Source organism: Triticum urartu, chromosome 7, assembly GCF_003073215.2.
Source record: "Triticum urartu cultivar G1812 chromosome 7, Tu2.1, whole genome shotgun sequence".
Classification (NCBI taxonomy): domain Eukaryota; kingdom Viridiplantae; phylum Streptophyta; class Magnoliopsida; order Poales; family Poaceae; genus Triticum; species Triticum urartu.
Genome location: NC_053028.1, coordinates 403,495,787 through 403,512,852, shown reverse-complemented (window position 1 = coordinate 403,512,852; position 17,066 = coordinate 403,495,787). Strand labels below are relative to the sequence as shown.

Genomic DNA, 17,066 nt, shown 5'->3' with positions numbered 1-17,066 from the left:
AGGGGAGGCTGCCAGGAGGCGCCCCAAGTAGGCCGAATCCTACTTGGGGTCCTCCCAAGTGGCGCACCCCCCTGCCTTATTTGTCGGAGGGGGAAGGAAAGAGGGGGAGGGGGAAGGAAGGGGGCTCCTATTCCCTTTCTTTCCTTTCCTCCTTCCCCTTTCCTTCTCCACCTTGTCCGTCCCATATGGGGAGCCCTCGTGGCTGGTGCATTTCCCCTCTTGGCCCATAAGGCCCATATCTTTTGCCCGGGGTGCCCGGAACCCCTTCCGGAGACCCGATAAGTACCCGGTAACCCCCGAAACACTTCTGGCGTCCGAATACTATCGTCCAATATATCAATCTTTACCTCTCGATCATTTCGAGACTCCTCGTCATGTCTGTGATCTTATCCAGGACTCCGAACAACATTCGGTCACCAAATCACATAACTCATATAATATTATATCGTCATGGAACGTTAAGTGTGCGAACCCTACGGGTTCGAGAACTATGTAGACATGACCGAGACACCTCTTTGATCAATAACCAATATTGGAACCTAGATGCGCATATTGGCTCCTACATATTCTACGAAGATCTTTATCGGTCGGACCGTTATGACAATATACGTGATTCCCATTGTACATCGGTATGTTACTTGCTCGAGATTCGATCGTCGGTATATTCATACCTAGTTCAATCTCGTTACTGGCAAGTCTGTTTACTCATTCCGTAATACATCACCTTGTGACTAACTCCTTAGTCATTTTCTTGCAAGCTTATGATGTGTATTACCGAGAGGGCCCAGAGACACCTCTCCGATACTCGGAGTGACAAATCCTAATGTCGATCTATGCCAACTCAACAAACACCATCGGAGATACCTGTAGAGCATCTTTATGATCACCCAGTTACGTTGTGATGTTTGATAGCACACAAGGTATTCCTTTGATATCCGGGAGTTGCATAATCTCATAGTCGAAGGAATATGTATTTGACATGAAGAAAGCAATAGCAATAAAACTAAACGATCATTATGCTAAGCTAACGGATGGGTCTTGTCCATCACATCATTCTCCTAAGGATGTGATCCCGTTATCAAATGACAACACATGTCTATGGTTAGGAAACCTTAACCATCTTTGATCAACGAGCTAGTCTAGTAGAGGATTAGTAGGGACACGGTATTTGTTTATGTATTCACACATGTATTTAGAATTCCGATCAATACAATTCTAGCATGAATAATAAACCTTTATCATGAATAAGGAAATATAAAATAACAACTTTATTATTGCCTCTAGGGCATATTTCCTTCACTTGTGACGAGAAATCCCGTCACCACGTTGACACCTGCAGGCTTAGCAACCAAAGACCAACTTCCATTTTTCAATTAAGCATTATACTCCTCTAACATTTCCTGGTGGTAATTAGGCTTCAATGCTGATTTTTATGAGTGTGGTATGGGAGAAATTTGTGATGTGGGTTCGGTTGTAAGAAAGAGTCGGTGTGGCATATAGTAGACCATGAGTAATGTGAGTAATCATCCAAGATTATTGAGTAATATTGAAATCCAGAAAAGCTTACAACTGGGGAGATCCATAAGTCACAATGAATAAGCTGAAACGGTGCAGTGGTAAAGCTACGAGATTAAGGAAAAGCAAGATGTTGGTCGATGACCTAACTGACAAGCCTCGCACACTGAGGTGTGAGTTCTATTACAATCAGGAAGAAAACCACGAGCTAAATGAGCTAGAGAGGAGCTTCTATGGTGTCCCAAACGATGGTGCGGAAGATGTAGTCGCGGAAAGGACAACACGTCGAGGAAAATCGTTGCTGAGGAATGGGTATAGGTCACAGGTGCTACTAGAGATCATGACGATTTTCCTGGTCCGAAGATCCTTCACAACAAAGCCAAAAGGAAAGAATTCAACCACTACATAATTGTCAATAGTAAACTTCCAAAAAAATAAAATTGGTAACGACAAAAGGAGAAACTAGGGCATCATGAAGGGTGAAATTGTGGGGGTGAAGAGTGGTGGAATCAATGGTGGTGATCAGCATGTGGTGACCATTACCAAAAATTATGCTAGTAGTAGCAAGCTTTAGAGAACAATAGAGCAAGGTTAAATTACCAGGGTTGCCGGTGACGTGGGAGGACGCTCTGGTGTCCATGCACCATTCAAAGTCATGGTTGGGGAAGCCGTGCGCTCATCATGGCGGGCTGGTCCCAAGACTGAGGAGCAGGCTGGTAGGGTCACGGTGGAGCATACGACCCGGAGGAGCCGGCTACATGAGTGAGTATACATGGGTGTGGCTACCGGGGCGAGGCCCGAGGACGCCGGCTGCATTGAGGGGCACCTAGGCACCCTGTGGAGAGGTAAGGGCCATGAAATATGGGGCAAAGTACCCCATGAACGGCTGATGGTGTTGCACGGGACCGCGTCCTTGCGAGTTGCGGCGACCAACGCAGCTAGGGTCACGACCAAGGCCTCGGCTGCGATCACTGTTGGCGATGTTGTCGTTGTTGTTGTTGATGCTGGGGCCTTTGCCATTGCCGTGCCCAGGCTGCCGCAGGATCACCAGCGCGGTCGATCGGCACCACCACTAAGAGAGCCGCTAGTAGTGAGGTTGAGAGTAGAGGTGCTCTCATCCACCGCGCGCTGCGCATGTGACTCCTCCGCGAGAAGCATGCGAGAAAGGACGATGTCGAATGCGGGAGGGGCACGATGTCGTCGAGGATGACATGGATGGTCTCAAGGCACCAGTCGATCCCATGGAGGAGTTACATGGTGAGATTGACATTTGAGGCGGGCTTTTCAATGTCATCAAGCCCGTCAACAAAGCACCTTGAGGCATCGGGCGTACTCGGCGACAAGAAGATCACCTTGATTCAGGTTGCGGTATTGTCGGTTGAGCCGCATGTGCTTTACGCAGTGGTTGGCAAGGAAGTAGTCGTGGAGACGGCGCTAGAGCTGATACACGATGGTGTCTTCCTCCATGGGAAACAGGTCCAGTAGAGAGTCAGCGACCGCAGAGTAGATCCATAGGGCAATATGGACATCAGTGACACACCAGAGATCATCAGGGAAGGCCAGCGGTGCCTGTCAGACGTGGTTGGGGCGTTGTACTTGAGGAGGACAAAGAGAAAGAAAGTGTGCCACTTGTGGTACTTGAGGAGGATGAAGAGAAAGAAAATTCTCCACTTCTGGTAGTTATGCCGGGCGGGGTCAAGTTTGTAGTTGATGTGATCACCCAGAAAATTGCTGCGGCGAGAGGCAGGAGGAGTGGCAACGGCGGCTGATAGGGTGAAGCTGGTGAAGAGGGGCACAAAGAGCCTGAGGAGGGGCATCGAGAGAGGAGGCGCCATGGTTGGCCCACCAGAAAAGTATAGAAGATACCAGAAAGGAGGTTCGAAGAGTTAGGCTAAGAGAGGGATGAAGAGGTGGCCCAGGACATGGACAAAGAGGAGGAAGAGTGTATGGCAGCAGAGAAGGGTTGGCCATGCTCAACCATGGAGGCAACTGATACCAAGCTAGACCAAATAATGATCGAGTCATGTCGATCAAGGAGAGTTACAATGTACTTCCTTTGTCTCATAATATAAGACGTTTTTTGGATCGAGTCGTGTCGATCAAAGAGAGTTACAAGGTACTCCCTTTGTCCCATAATATAAGGCTTTTTTGACACTACACTAATGCTAAAAAACGTCTTACATAATGGGACAAAGGAGTCCTGTATATTTAAGAGAGATAATCAAATGCCCTATACCAAGCTAGACCAAATAATGATCGAGTCATGTCGATCAAGGAGAGTTACAATGTATTTCCTTTGTCTTATAATATAAGACGTTTTTTGAATCGAGTCGTGTCGATCAAAGAGAGTTACAAGGTACTCCCTTTGTCCCATAATATAAGGCTTTTTTGACACTACACTAATGCTAAAAAACGTCTTACATAATGGGACAAAGGAGTCCTGTATATTTAAGAGAGATAATCAAATGCCCTATACCAAGCTAGACCAAATAATGATCGAGTCATGTCGATCAAGGAGAGTTACAATGTATTTCCTTTGTCTTATAATATAAGACGTTTTTTGAATCGAGTCGTGTCGATCAAAGAGAGTTACAAGGTACTCCCTTTGTCCCATAATATAAGGCTTTTTTGACACTACACTAATGCTAAAAAACGTCTTACATAATGGGACAAAGGAGTCCTGTATATTTAAGAGAGATAATCAAATGCCCTATACAAGTGGCATGCAAGGCCTGGTGTCAGTTGAGATCGTGTAAAAAAGGAACAACATCTGGTGACCAGGTAAAATACAACACATGTACATGTTTAATAAATATGTTTGATTTGTTTCTGTCTATTTACATACAACTATTTGTTCCGAGCACATGCAAGCTTTTAAAAACTCGAGGGTTCTAAGAATTTTAGAGTGTAGAATTTTAAAATGGAATCTCTAAAAAGAGATGTACTCCCTTCGTTCGGAATTACTTGTCGTAGAAATGAATGTATCTAGACGTATTTTAGTTTTAGATACAACCATTTCCAAGACAAGTAATTTCGAACGGAGGAAGTATATATTTAGGAGGAAGTATATATTTAGAAAGAAGGGAGTAATATTCAAAGCAAGGCGGCAAGTGTGTCGGAAGGAACGTTGACACTTATAACGAGGTAAAGCGAGAGTACTGGCCTTCGCTCAGCGAGCTGTAAAATAACTTGAGTTTTCCAAAATCCAAACAATATCTCAGCAAAAGAAAGTCAAACAGTAGATAGGATCTGTGTAGATTCCTACGGCGTCTAGCCAGTAGTGGAAGCAAGCGATTTTGATTTTTGCCCAACCCATCACTGCAAGAATGGCCTCTCGATATCAGATTCAGTTGCGTCAGAGTCAGACGGCAGCGCAAGCTCGGCGAACATCTTGTCCTCCCGGTTCTTGGCCCATAGCACCACATAGAGGCCCGCAAACATGAGCGCAATCCCCACCAGGCTGCAACGAAATACGAATATGACAATGCTGATGTCAGTGCACCAAATGCAGCTACGCATTGACATACTGTTCCTTGCGGCGCGGGTGCATGGCCGGCAAAGATGTACGTACGTACCACCCTGTGCCGATCCATTGCCCAAAGAAGATGAAGGAGATGAAGGCCGAGAACGCGGTCTGGAACGGGCTGAACATGGACACCAGGACAGGCCCCTTGCGGCCGATGCTCGACACCTGGAACGTCGTGCACAGGCCGATCACCACACCTCCCTGCACCAGCATTGACACTATTTTCAGTGCAGGTTACAACGACGTCAGTGTCACATACTATTGCTGAGATCATGGGGTCTACGACTTGTACTAAATCAGCCACAATTAATATGGATTGAATCAAAAATGTACTACTACTAGTATGTACCACGAGCACAATTTCAGCGATTATTCTGGGGATGTTGCCTGTAGTGCCCGCGCCGAGCTTGCCGTCCATGATGACCTGGATGATGGCGCTGAAGATCGATCCCATCATGGCGGTGATCACACAGATGGACAGCGGCGCCGGGAACCTCTTGAGGGTTGCAGCCTACATTTGCACATCAGATTCAGCTCTAATTCTAACAAAATGGCACAGTTATGACTAGTGTTTATCTTATCAGCGTGCACCTGCAGGACAGTGTTGCAAGCGAAGACCGTGACTCCAGTGAGCAGGTACACACAGCCAAGGACCCAGTCTCTGTCGATTTTCATGCCAGACAACTCTTGGTCCCTGGGAACGGACTCTGGCACTGTGCCGGGATCCGGATTCTTCAGGAAGCTCACGCACATTGCTCCACTTATGCATACCAACGTACCCAAGATTTTTGCTCTGGTGTACTTGCACTTCCACTCAAATCTCTCAAACCTGCATATATATTAGCAGAGTCTCTAGTTGTTGAGCTACTTGGTCAGTCTGAAAGTTAACAATGTGTTGTTTTTCCCTTATTAAGGATTTGGTTCGGTACCTCAGGCAGGCGGCGATGACGAAGATGAAGCCAGGGCCAAGATTGGGCATGGCCGAGGCGATCGCTGGTGAGGTCCGCTCGACGCCGAGCATCATCAAGACTTGGTATATTGATACCCTACACAAAGAACAAAAAATGTTTTGTTAACCGATTGCCAGCATTTGGTAGTATCTGAATCTTTACACCAATGCATTTGATGAACTATGGACATTATGGACAAGTAACCATCTAGGGGTAAATGTCGATCATCATCATAAATACTTGGTGAAGGCTTACTTGATCCGAGTTAACTGATTAAGAGAACTGCAGATAACTGCAGAACATAATAATATACGAAAATCTTAAGTATTTGAGTGAATTCCACTTTTTACCCCATATTTATACATTTGTGACACTAATTACCCCTTCCAGTGAAAATTCGTCTAGAATACCCTTTTTGAAATCTTTGGACCCTTGTTTTTTGATGCGTGTCCATCAGGTAAGGTGTGAGGTGACGCCCTGTATCCAGAAACATGTAGACGGCCACAAGGAGTGGAAAAGATAGACAAGAAAAGCTTGGACAAGATCGCCAATGATGCCCTCCGATCCTTACAGTTCTTTTTACAAATCAATGACGCAACATGCCGATCCTATCGACCATAAACAAACAAAATGTAAAACTGGGTAAAACCGTGTTAAAAGTCTCCAAAATCTGACATTTCGATAAAAGTTCCGCTAAATAGGGTAATATGTGTCACAAATGTACAACTACAAGGTAAAAATGGAATTCACTCTAAGTATTTTAATACTTTGAAACCTATAACTGTTGGCAAATATAAATCTATCAAAATAAACAGTTAGTACACTACTATATATACAACTTTATTTGAAGCATTTATGATGAAGACTGTCTAGCTATCAATCAAGAGCAGAGATGAACTTCTCGCAAGAAAAAAAAAGCAAAGATGGACTGCAAATGATAAGCTCTTAGTATATATGTGTGGAAGGTTACGATTGATTCACTTTTGTTTCTCACCCTCCAAGGGAGATCATAACGAGCTGGATTATCAACACGGGGCTCCAGCGCTTGGGCCATTTCTTCCTCTCGAGGGCGATGGCGAAGGGGAGAACGACGACGGAGGAGGCGGCGCATGCGACGACGATGATGAAGAGCGACGGGACGCCGGCCACGAGTAGCCGGTTGAGGAACATCATGTAGAGACCGAAGATGCACTGCACCGCCAGCAGCCCGCAGATGGTCAGCACGTCGCCTAAGGAGAAGGACACGCCGCCGCCCAGCATCTTCGTCTACCTGCTCCGCCGGCCGGCAAAGATCAGTCAGCTGCTGCGGTGTACGCAAGCTCAGGAAGATATATGCCGAGGACCTTAGTTATGTGAGAGAGAGAGAGAGAGAGAGAGAGAGAGAGAAAGGTGTGTATATAGCGCTGGTATACATTCTTGCATCTTCGATCGTGCGAAGAAGAAAAAGTCACCGATGGACAAGAGTTGGTTAAAGGCAGATTCTATTCTAGTCTTCCCCGAGTAGCACCAATTCAATATATTGGACTCTCTGAAAATGCTACTAAAATTTACGTAGGATGGAAAGATTTTACTACCGCGATGGAGAAGAAAGACGAGAAGTTGGATTTTGGAGTGTCAGGCTCAATGTCCACCTAGGAAATTGTGCTTCGTACGCGGGTGACACGTCTGAGGGAGGCGGCTCCACCCTGGCGCTGGCCGCCGACGTGTGGATCGTTGCTGCATGCATGGCCGCACGTAGCCAATTGCGTTCGGGACTGCGGGCTGCCGCTCGGTCAGACAGGAAGGCATGGGACCCGGCCGGCCCCTGTACGGGCAGATGGGCGACACGTGTGACGATCAGAGAAGCTGCTACGCGCGGGTCTTCTAGAGCGGATAAGGTCAATGGGCAGAGACCGTCGCCATTCATCGTTTGCCTTGTCCTTTTGGATCTGATTTATTTTTCAACTGCGCCTACGACGCGTTGGCAGAGATATAGGTGGTGTTTGGTTTTCTAATATTAGAACTTTTTCTAGTCTCAATCAAAAAGTTTTTAGTCTCTAAAAAGTTTTTTCATGTTTGTTTCTAGAGACTAAAAAAATCCCTAGTCCCTTTCTAAAGGTTATTAAATGACCATGTTGTCCCTAGTATATAGAAAAATAACAATCACACAACATCATGGAGTGGCGGGTCAATGATGCATGGAGGGGCATTGTTGGAGAAGTCTCAAAAAGACTTTCCTTAAGAGTCTTCTTCATTTAGTCCCAAATATCTAGTTTAGTCCCTAAAAAGTCTCCCCCGTTTGATAAAAAAGTCTTTAAGAAGGATTTTTTCTAGTCCCTATTTAAAAAAGTCCCTGAAAACAAATACCCCATAGTTGTACCTCTTGGAAAGTTCTGTATCAGCTATTAGGCCAACTTCAATGCACCATTTCAAGTGGACGTCTATTTTGTGTGAATTTTATCCGTTCAAGTAGAGCAATGAGACGGTATTAGACTGTTTTTTTTAATACGCTGGCCGTGCATCCAATGCATCTGGTCCGTCACGGCTCGGCTGATGCCCGTATGTATTTTCTTTGGCCACATTTCTCTTATTTCATCAACGACATTTTGAGTACATTCACTAATTCTTCGCTAGGAGAGCAAGACCAAAGAAAACAAAAACTTTCTTCTTCGATTCTAAAGAAGCCGACGTTGCTTCGCATCTAATCTCATCTCTAGTCTCTATTCTACCAACAAGTGCATGAGCATCTATCAAATTTCGTGCTATCAATAGATCGACGTATTCTTCTTCTCAGTACCCAAACTATCCATCATACACACAAAATTGAGTATAAGCAACGAGCTACGAAAATGCGCCGATTCCGGGAGCACAGCCGAATCAAAAGAAGCACATATCCCATTATTTTTGCACTTGAAGGACACACATTCGGGATGTCCCGGCGTGGTAGGAACGCGGCAAATGACCTGTCGCGGGCAGTCGTCGCACTTTATGAGCCGCAACGATGAGCCGACGAGCCGCGCGCTGGGCCAGCGCCGAGCCCGGGCAACGGCCAAGCATGTTTTTGTCGGTGAACCGCCGACGGGATAGGTCGGAGCAGCTAGAGGCGTAGTCAATACCTACATGTAGCGTAGAGGCGTTGCCAGGGCTGTGTGGTCCGGTATCGTGCCAATCCATGGCAAGGCGTAGTCACCCGTGGTCGGATGCGCCAAATCATGCCGCAACAGATCTACCAGTTGGCTGCCGGGGCCGGGCGAGGAAGGCACAAATCCGGCGGTCGGGCTTTGGGCGGTCGGGCTGGACAATGAGGCAGCCAGGAAAATGGGCAGCGATGGCTATGGCGGCGGTGGGTGGTGGGAGAGGGGAGGAGAAGAGAAATGATGTAGGGTGAAACCCTAGATGGCCGATATTTCACGAATGGAGCGGATCACACGATGAACACGAAAAACACAAAGGGGAAAACACGAAGATAAACACAAGAGAATCACTCAAACCAACGAGATTAGGTCACACATATGCTAGATCCTCGAAACACAACAAGATACAAGATGCACGATCAACAAAGAACGATACAAAGGTAACCGGTTCTTCTTTGTGAGGAGGTCTTGAGGTATCTTCCCATGAAGGGGTCTTGAATCCGAGGTGGATCTTCTCCGAAGAGGTAACGGTCCCTCGCAATGGAGTAGATCCGGATGGATGAGCGAAGCTCTATCTCACATATGAGCTAACACAACGCTAACCCTAACTAGGAGGATGAGGGGGTCTATATATAGTGCTAGCCCACGAAGGGGTAAGTGAGAGGGGGGATACATGGGCCCTTGGCCCGTTCTCTGCGCACACGCAGGGGCCGGATGTCCGGGCTGGGGGCCGGATGTTCGATGGCTCACGAAGAGCCGGATGTCTGGGTTGGAGCTGCCCGATTCTTCTGCTCTCTAGATATCGTGCGTGGGATTTCCGGGCATGCGCCGGATGTCTGGGGGGTCGGCCGGATGTCCGGCCGCTGTAGAGTCGCCTGGCGTCTATCTCTATCTGGTCTTCTTCTGGTTGGTGGCGCCGGATGTCCCGGCTCCGCGGCCGCTGTAGCTCCGCGGCGACTCCACTTGAGGCACTTCTTGATCCGCTTCCGTGTGGACTTGTCCTATGCTTCAAACATCTCCATGGTCATCTCCTCAGACCATGACCACACGTAGTGTCTTTGCATTAGGTAGCAACCATGTCTCGCACGAGTGGAAAGGGGAAGCATTTAGGAACGGGTTCACCTTGTGTCCAATGGCGTATGTTTGAGGTCTGGTCGTAGGTCCACTTGGGGCTTGGGGAGTAGACGTAGTGTACATGGGGATGATCGTAGGATGCTCCGCATCATCTCCCCTCCCTTGGGAAATATCCGACCTCGGATCGAAAACCTCATCACCATGGAAACGGTTGTCATGGATGGACTTGTAATTGGACGAAGTGGAAGACATGGCGCAATCCAAGTACTCCAAGGTGTCTCCGGAGTGGTACACATGCAAAAAGAGCAAACACAAATGACACTTTGAAATATAATGGTTAGCGCACACAAGGTGTCCATCATGTAAGAATGAGTCCGTGCGGCAAGATTGTCCGTGGCAAAGCGCATCAAGCTTAGTAAGATGATATAGACTGATATGCAAAGCATTCATGGGAGCAAAAGCATTCATTGTGCACACAAATGTATTGTGAATGTGATCAATGCAACCATTGTGCAAAATGATGTCATAATGGGGCGGTGTATCAAAAACATGAACATGGTAATTGGTGCTCAATGTGAGTATGTGATCATGCAATTGATGGTAGGCAATGCGATCATGATGTATGAATATGCCATCAAGGAATATCACAACAAATTTGCTAAGGAAGTGCACAAGCTCATATATCATGGAAGACAAGGTAATACAAGATGCAACAAGGCAATCATAATGCAAGTCAATCCATGCATAAGATGCAAATTTGTTATGGGTGGTGTTGTACCATAGCTCAATGTCGTGGTAGAAGCGTTGGTCCGGTGGTGCATCCACTAACTTCGGGCGTTCCTCAATGTAAAGGTCCATAGAGCCAATCTCCAATGCCGCTCCTCCGTTCGCGAGATGTATCATGTAGACAACAAGAAGGAAACAACAATGAAAGAACGACCTATCCAATATGCGTATTTGAGGATGGCTCAGAGGGAAGGAGTTCACCTTTAGTAGTTTGTCGAAAATGTTGGTGTCGCACATCATGTACGCCTTCACATAACCAATATGTTCCATGATAGCACCGCCTTGTGAATTCCTCAAAATGAAAGAACATGCCAAACACTCGGAAAAACAAATGAGGTTAGCGGAGGTGCAAAACCTATCATTCGTGTCGTAAGATACCCAACAAGTGTATGCATCATGCTCATCATAAGAAAGGACAACGGAGTATTTCATAGTATGGAGGCATAAGATGTGAGAACAACCAAAGACAATAGGCTCAATCAAACAAGCATGCATCACAAGTAAGGTGTCAAAGTCTCCGATATCAATAAGCATAGTATGGTTGCACTCACTACAAGTGGATATGAGAGAAGCAACTAATGGACAGAAGAGACAATGATCAAGATATATCAAGTGAGAGGCATGAACATATATGTCATCAACCCAAGAAAGCGAGTAAGAATGGAACATGGATGATGCGACAAAGCAAGCAATCATAGTGATCAAGTCAAGCAAGCTAGTAGTGCAAAGATGCAACGTACTAGAGGTACTCATGGCAATCATGTCATGTGTGCAAATAGTGAGCATATATAATGCACATGACATATCACAAGCATGAAAGCAAGATATGAGTAATGTATCATCATTGTATTGGCAAGAAGTCCTATGCAAATAGCAATTGAACAATATGACTCTCCCAACACAAGAATCAACAATAGCATGTGGCACAAGGAAAACATGGTAATGGGAACAAGGATCTCCACCAAGCATGCAAATACACATAGAAGTAGTATAATGGTGGCTCATGGGTAAATGCACACAAGGGTCACAATTGCATGGCAAAGACATAGAAATAGGCATAACATGCAAAGTGAACACGATATAATGGGCATAAGGTGACAAATGGTAAATAGTCCAAAGTCGTGTGAGAGCCAAGTAAAAGGAATGCATGAAGTCATTGCGCAAAGAGAATGGGGGTAAGGATAGTCCACAGGATCCCAAATCATCATTGCTCTCAAGAGCTCGTTTCGTCGACTCTTGGGATTGAGAGGTTGACGGGTATACGTGAGTACCTACACAAAACAAAGCCAAAGGGAAAATTGTGTGTGTGTGGTATATGTACACATCATTCATCATGGCGCGCACGTGCATGTGTTGGTTAGCACAAAATAGCCAATGCTCAAATAAATGAGATGCATGATATAGAAACATGTCATCCATCATGAGAGGTTTGTTGTTATGTATAGCATAATGGAGACTCTAATTGTGTAATGCATCACGAGAAATATGTAGAGCATTGTTATTCATGGAATGCATATGGTGCAAGCAATTATGGGAAGCATTTAAAGGATAGGATGTATCAAAATCTTCTAATATGTATGAGGAAACTATGGGGGTGTCCTCATGAGCATTAGTGGAAACATCACATGGAGAATATTGACAACATCCAAAACAAAGCATATTTGGAACAATGTGATCATGGCATGGCATAGTAGATAAATTGTGCAAATCATGTAAAGGTAGCATAGCAATATCATCACATGAAAAACAAAAGCCAATGACCATCATCTCGTCATCTATGCCATACGTGCAAATATGATTTATTTTAATGGGGCATGCATAGTTACTATGTTGAGATTGAAATGATGCAATATGGGAAATCTCACTCATAGCATATGACAAGTTCAATGGATTGTCAAACATGACGTGACCAATAGAATTTTCACATGATATCCTATGAAGCATAGCATCACAACTAGGTAATTCAACATGCTCATCATCATATTGATCATAAATGGGTGGCATATCAAAGCATGTAGAAGACATAGTATGTTGTGAATCCATAAGGTGATCATCATCATGTAAGCAATCATTTGTAAGATAGTCCACTAGTGGGACAAGTGAAGTACCATCACCTAGGTTACCTTTGGAGCATCGCTCACGTGTTGTAGGTGAGGTGTCGAAGACCAAGTCGTTTTAATCTTCATCTTGATGGAACCATGTGGGGGGGTGCATCATATTCCACCATGGCCATCTGTTTTCCCATTGGAGGGATGGACTCGTCGAGGGTAGGCATGTCGTCATGTAGGAGACCTAGCACCAAAGAAGAAAACACACTTGGAGTAGAGGGTAAGTCGTTAGAAATCATAGTGGCCTCACGTGCCGTGTCAACTACCTCACTCACTAAGTGTTGTGGCTCACTCACTCCCTCTTGGATGATCTCACTCGTATGGTTGTGGAGCCACTCAAATGGCTCTCAACCTCACATAGGATGTGTGGCATGCTCTCAAGTGTGGGGCTGGTGGTGGTCACACTCATCCTCTAATAGGAAATGCACTCCATGTCACATATGGTGGAGTCACTCATATCACTCATGGGGTGGTGGCTCTCCTCACATGGCAATTGGGGCATCTCTTCATATGTGGGTGTCAGAGCGATGTGGGTGCAAATGTCTCGATGCTCAACTCCTATCGCCGCCTTGGTTGAAGGGATAGTCCCATGCTCAACCTCCTCATCCATAATACCTCCAAATATGAATGTCGTAGGATGTGGCAAACCATCACTCTCCTTCGAGATCAAAGATAATGTCTCATGTGCGGTCTCGTAGCTTGACTCGGAGTATGAGTCCAATATTTGCGCTATCTTCATGTTGTTGAAGAGGTTCGCGCTTGTCGTCGTGGTCGAAGGGGGTGGCCCTTGCTCGACCATCTTGTCGTCATCTTGTTGTTGGAGGCGCATATGATGTGGCACCTCGTAGCTCGTCTCCATGACCGAAGGGAAATTCCCATGCTCGGCCATCTTCCTTGAGGGGCTTCCGAAGATGGAAGTGTCGCCCTCGCTTGTGGGTGGTCGCCTTGGACTTGATGAAGTCAATGTAGGCATACTCGTGGGAAGTAGGCGAAGATGTCGTACATCCAAAGGCGAAGATGCCTTGATAACACTTGGCGAAGATGCCGGAGTGGTGGTGGTAGTAGCTGTAGCGTCCTCTTGGTGGTGCTTGTCTCGTGGTCTTCTCTTGTGCTCATGAAGTTTGGCCGTAACTTGATGTAGGGCTTGTTGGCACTTGTAGGTAGGCGCATCTCGAGCATCTTCATGTCGATGGTGTCGTTGTCGTACTTGACCTCGATGGCATTCGTCGTCGTCGTGCACATTATGCTTGGAGGTGACTTGCCCTTCATGACGATGTGGATCATGAATATGATGATGGTCGCCATGTAGATGTGGACGTGGACGACTTGCGCTTGCATATATGATGTTCCGATGTTCCTCTCAAGATGATCTTATATGCAATGTGATATGATGCTATGGCTATTTCTTACAAGATTCTTTGCTCTCTTTCTCTTTTGCTTAAAAGCTTATTCTTTTTATATGGCCTCTTTGCAAAATGCACAAACCAAGATAGCAATTATGTATATGCAGGAACAATCTTGTGACACAAGAGATGATATGATACCAAGATGATACCAATATGATATGGTATGTATGCAATGGAAGGTGTAGACCACTAATGTGCACAAGTAACATTGTTGACAATACTCAAAGGCTAGTCTCGATAGGCAAGTGACGCAAAATGGGCTATGGGTTATCAATGCAATGGAAAGAATATACACTGATGTCGTCGAGGTTACCATCCGTTGCGATGATGAGTGGTGGTGTCCTTGATGTCGAACCATTCCTAGTTAGCCGAAACACCTTAGGAAACGTAAAAACCGCGAACCCAAAATCTCAAAGGAAAATGTCAAATGGTGGTGGCGGAAATGCGGTGGTGGTTGCGGAAGTATTGGTGGAAACCCGGTCAAATGGGTTAAGGTGGAAGGGTATGATGGGCTATACACGGTGTCGGAGTTGAAGGCACGGTCCCTAAGTAGCCGAAACACCTTAGGAGACTCGAATCACGACTCAAACAACCTTAAATGCTAAGGGGAACAAAATGGGTTAGGTTGCGGAAGTCGGTGGTGGTTATGCAGATGATATGGTAGAAGCCCTAGGCAAAGATGCCAAAATTGCAAAAAAATGATGGAGTCAAATGATGATGGTAGTATTCTTGTGGGATGGGGATGTCAATAGCTTCAAAATGAGCTAAAGAACGTTAAAAATGGACTCCGGATGAATTAGTTATGGACAAAACAGCGAAATGAGAAAGGCCGAAGTTACAAGGGCCGTACATCCGGGGTCGGGCCCGGAAATCCGGGACCTGAAGTCCAGAACCGCGCGTAAATTGCGCTCCAGGAGCCGGATGTCCGGGCCTACGGGCCTGATGTCCGAGGCTACGGGCCGGATGTCCGGGCTCCAAATTCTAGGATGAACTCGAGGAACTCGATTTTGGGGGCGGAAATTGATGATTTTGGAGGCAAAATTTGAGAGATTTCATGGATGGAAAGTGGGGAAACTTGGGGGAAAGATAGATCTACTCAAGACACAATGAATCCATGGATCATAATCAACAAAACATCATCACACCAACAAAACACAAAAAAAATTGGGGGGGGGCTATTTGTGTGGTGAATTTTCGAATTTGGGACAAAATCAACAAAACAAGGCTAGAAAACAAAGAGGGGAGGCTCCGAAATCGTGATCAACATGGCTCATGATACCAAGATGATATAGGGTGGAACCCTAGATGGCCGATCTTTCACGAAAGGAGCGGATCCCGCGATGAACACGCAGAACACAAAGGGGAAAACACGAAGGGAAACACAAAAGAATCACTCAAACCAACGAGATTAGGTCACACATATGCTAGATCCTCAAAACACAAAGAGATACAAGATCCACGATCAACAAAGGACGATACAAAGGTAACCGTTCTTGTCCGTGAGGAGGTCTTGAGGGGTCTTCCCATGAAGGGGTCTTGAATCCAAGGTGGATCTTCTCCGAAGAGGTAATGGTCCCTCGCAATGGAGTAGATCCGGATGGATGAGCGAAGCTCTATCTCACGTATGAGCTAACACAATGCTAACCCTAACTAGGAGGAGGAGGGGGTCTATATATAGTGCTAGCCCACGAAGGGGTAAGTGAGAGGGGGATACATGGGCCCTTGGCCCATTCTCTGTGCACAGGCAGGGGCCGGATGTCCGACGGCTCACGAAGAGCCGGATGTCCGGGCCACGGCCGGATGTCTGGGCTGGAGTTGCCCGATTCTTCTGCTCTCTGGATAGCGTGCGCTGGATTTCCGGGCAGGCGCCAGATGTCCGGGGGTTGGCTGGATGTCCGGCTATTGTAGAGTCGCCTGGCGTCAGTCTCCCTCTGGTCTTCTTCTGGTTGGTGGCGCCGGATGTCCGGGCTCCTACTGGATGTCCGGCCACTGTAGCTCCGCGGCGACTCCACTTGAGGCACTTCTTGATCCGCTTCCGTGTGGACTTGTCCTATGCTTCGAGCATCTCCATGGTCGTCTCCTCGGTTCCTGAGCACACGTAGTGTCTTTGCATTAGGTAGCAACCATGTCTCGCACGAGTGGAAAGGGGAAGCATTTAGGAATGGGTTCACCTTGTGTCCAATGTCGTATGTTTGAGGTCTTGTCGTATGTCCACTTGGGGCTTCGGGTGTAGTCGTAGTGTACATGGGGATGATCATAGGATGCTCCGCATCAAGAAAAGTAGGCGTCTGTGTCCCCGATGGGCAGGCCAGGGGAGGACAAGGGCACACGTCCCGCCGATCCGCGCATTTTCGTTTCGAGGCAAACGCAACCTAAATTTAGATCAGGAATGGGTCAAAACCAGACAAAAAAGGAACAATTATCGGTTTGCTCCCGCGCATTGGGCCGCGTTTTGTGTCCATTTAAGGCCTGTTTGGATAGTGCCCACACGAGGCCTACCAAAAGCAAGGCGTCCTAATGTTTTGGCAAGCAAATTCGCCACCAGCCTTTCGCCAGTGCGCGGGCGTAGAATCGCTACACATCTCTGC

General features: G+C 46.5%; 1 protein-coding gene across 1 annotated transcript; it reads right to left on the bottom strand.

Moving 5' to 3' along the window:
- Positions 1–4,660: 4,660 nt before the first annotated feature.
- On the bottom strand, positions 4,661–7,469 carry LOC125524551 (WAT1-related protein At5g47470-like). The gene is made up of 6 exons (XM_048689585.1): positions 6,986–7,469; positions 5,971–6,087; positions 5,633–5,870; positions 5,391–5,552; positions 5,091–5,242; positions 4,661–4,975 (listed from the first exon to the last, which is right to left on the bottom strand). Exons 1-6 carry the CDS (start codon positions 7,249–7,251, stop codon positions 4,831–4,833), a joined length of 1,080 nt encoding a protein of 359 aa, XP_048545542.1. The 5' UTR covers positions 7,252–7,469; the 3' UTR covers positions 4,661–4,830.
- Positions 7,470–17,066: the final 9,597 nt, after the last annotated feature.

Coding starts and splice junctions, on each gene's coding strand:
- LOC125524551 (XM_048689585.1), bottom strand. CDS start 7,251: ATGCTGGGCGGCGGCGTGTCCTTCTCCTTAGGCGACGTGCTGACCATC. Junction 6,088..6,985: donor GTTATGATCTCCCTTGGAGG/GTGAGAAACAAA, acceptor TTCTTTGTGTAG/GGTATCAATATACCAAGTCT. Junction 5,871..5,970: donor GTCATCGCCGCCTGCCTGAG/GTACCGAACCAA, acceptor ATATATATGCAG/GTTTGAGAGATTTGAGTGGA.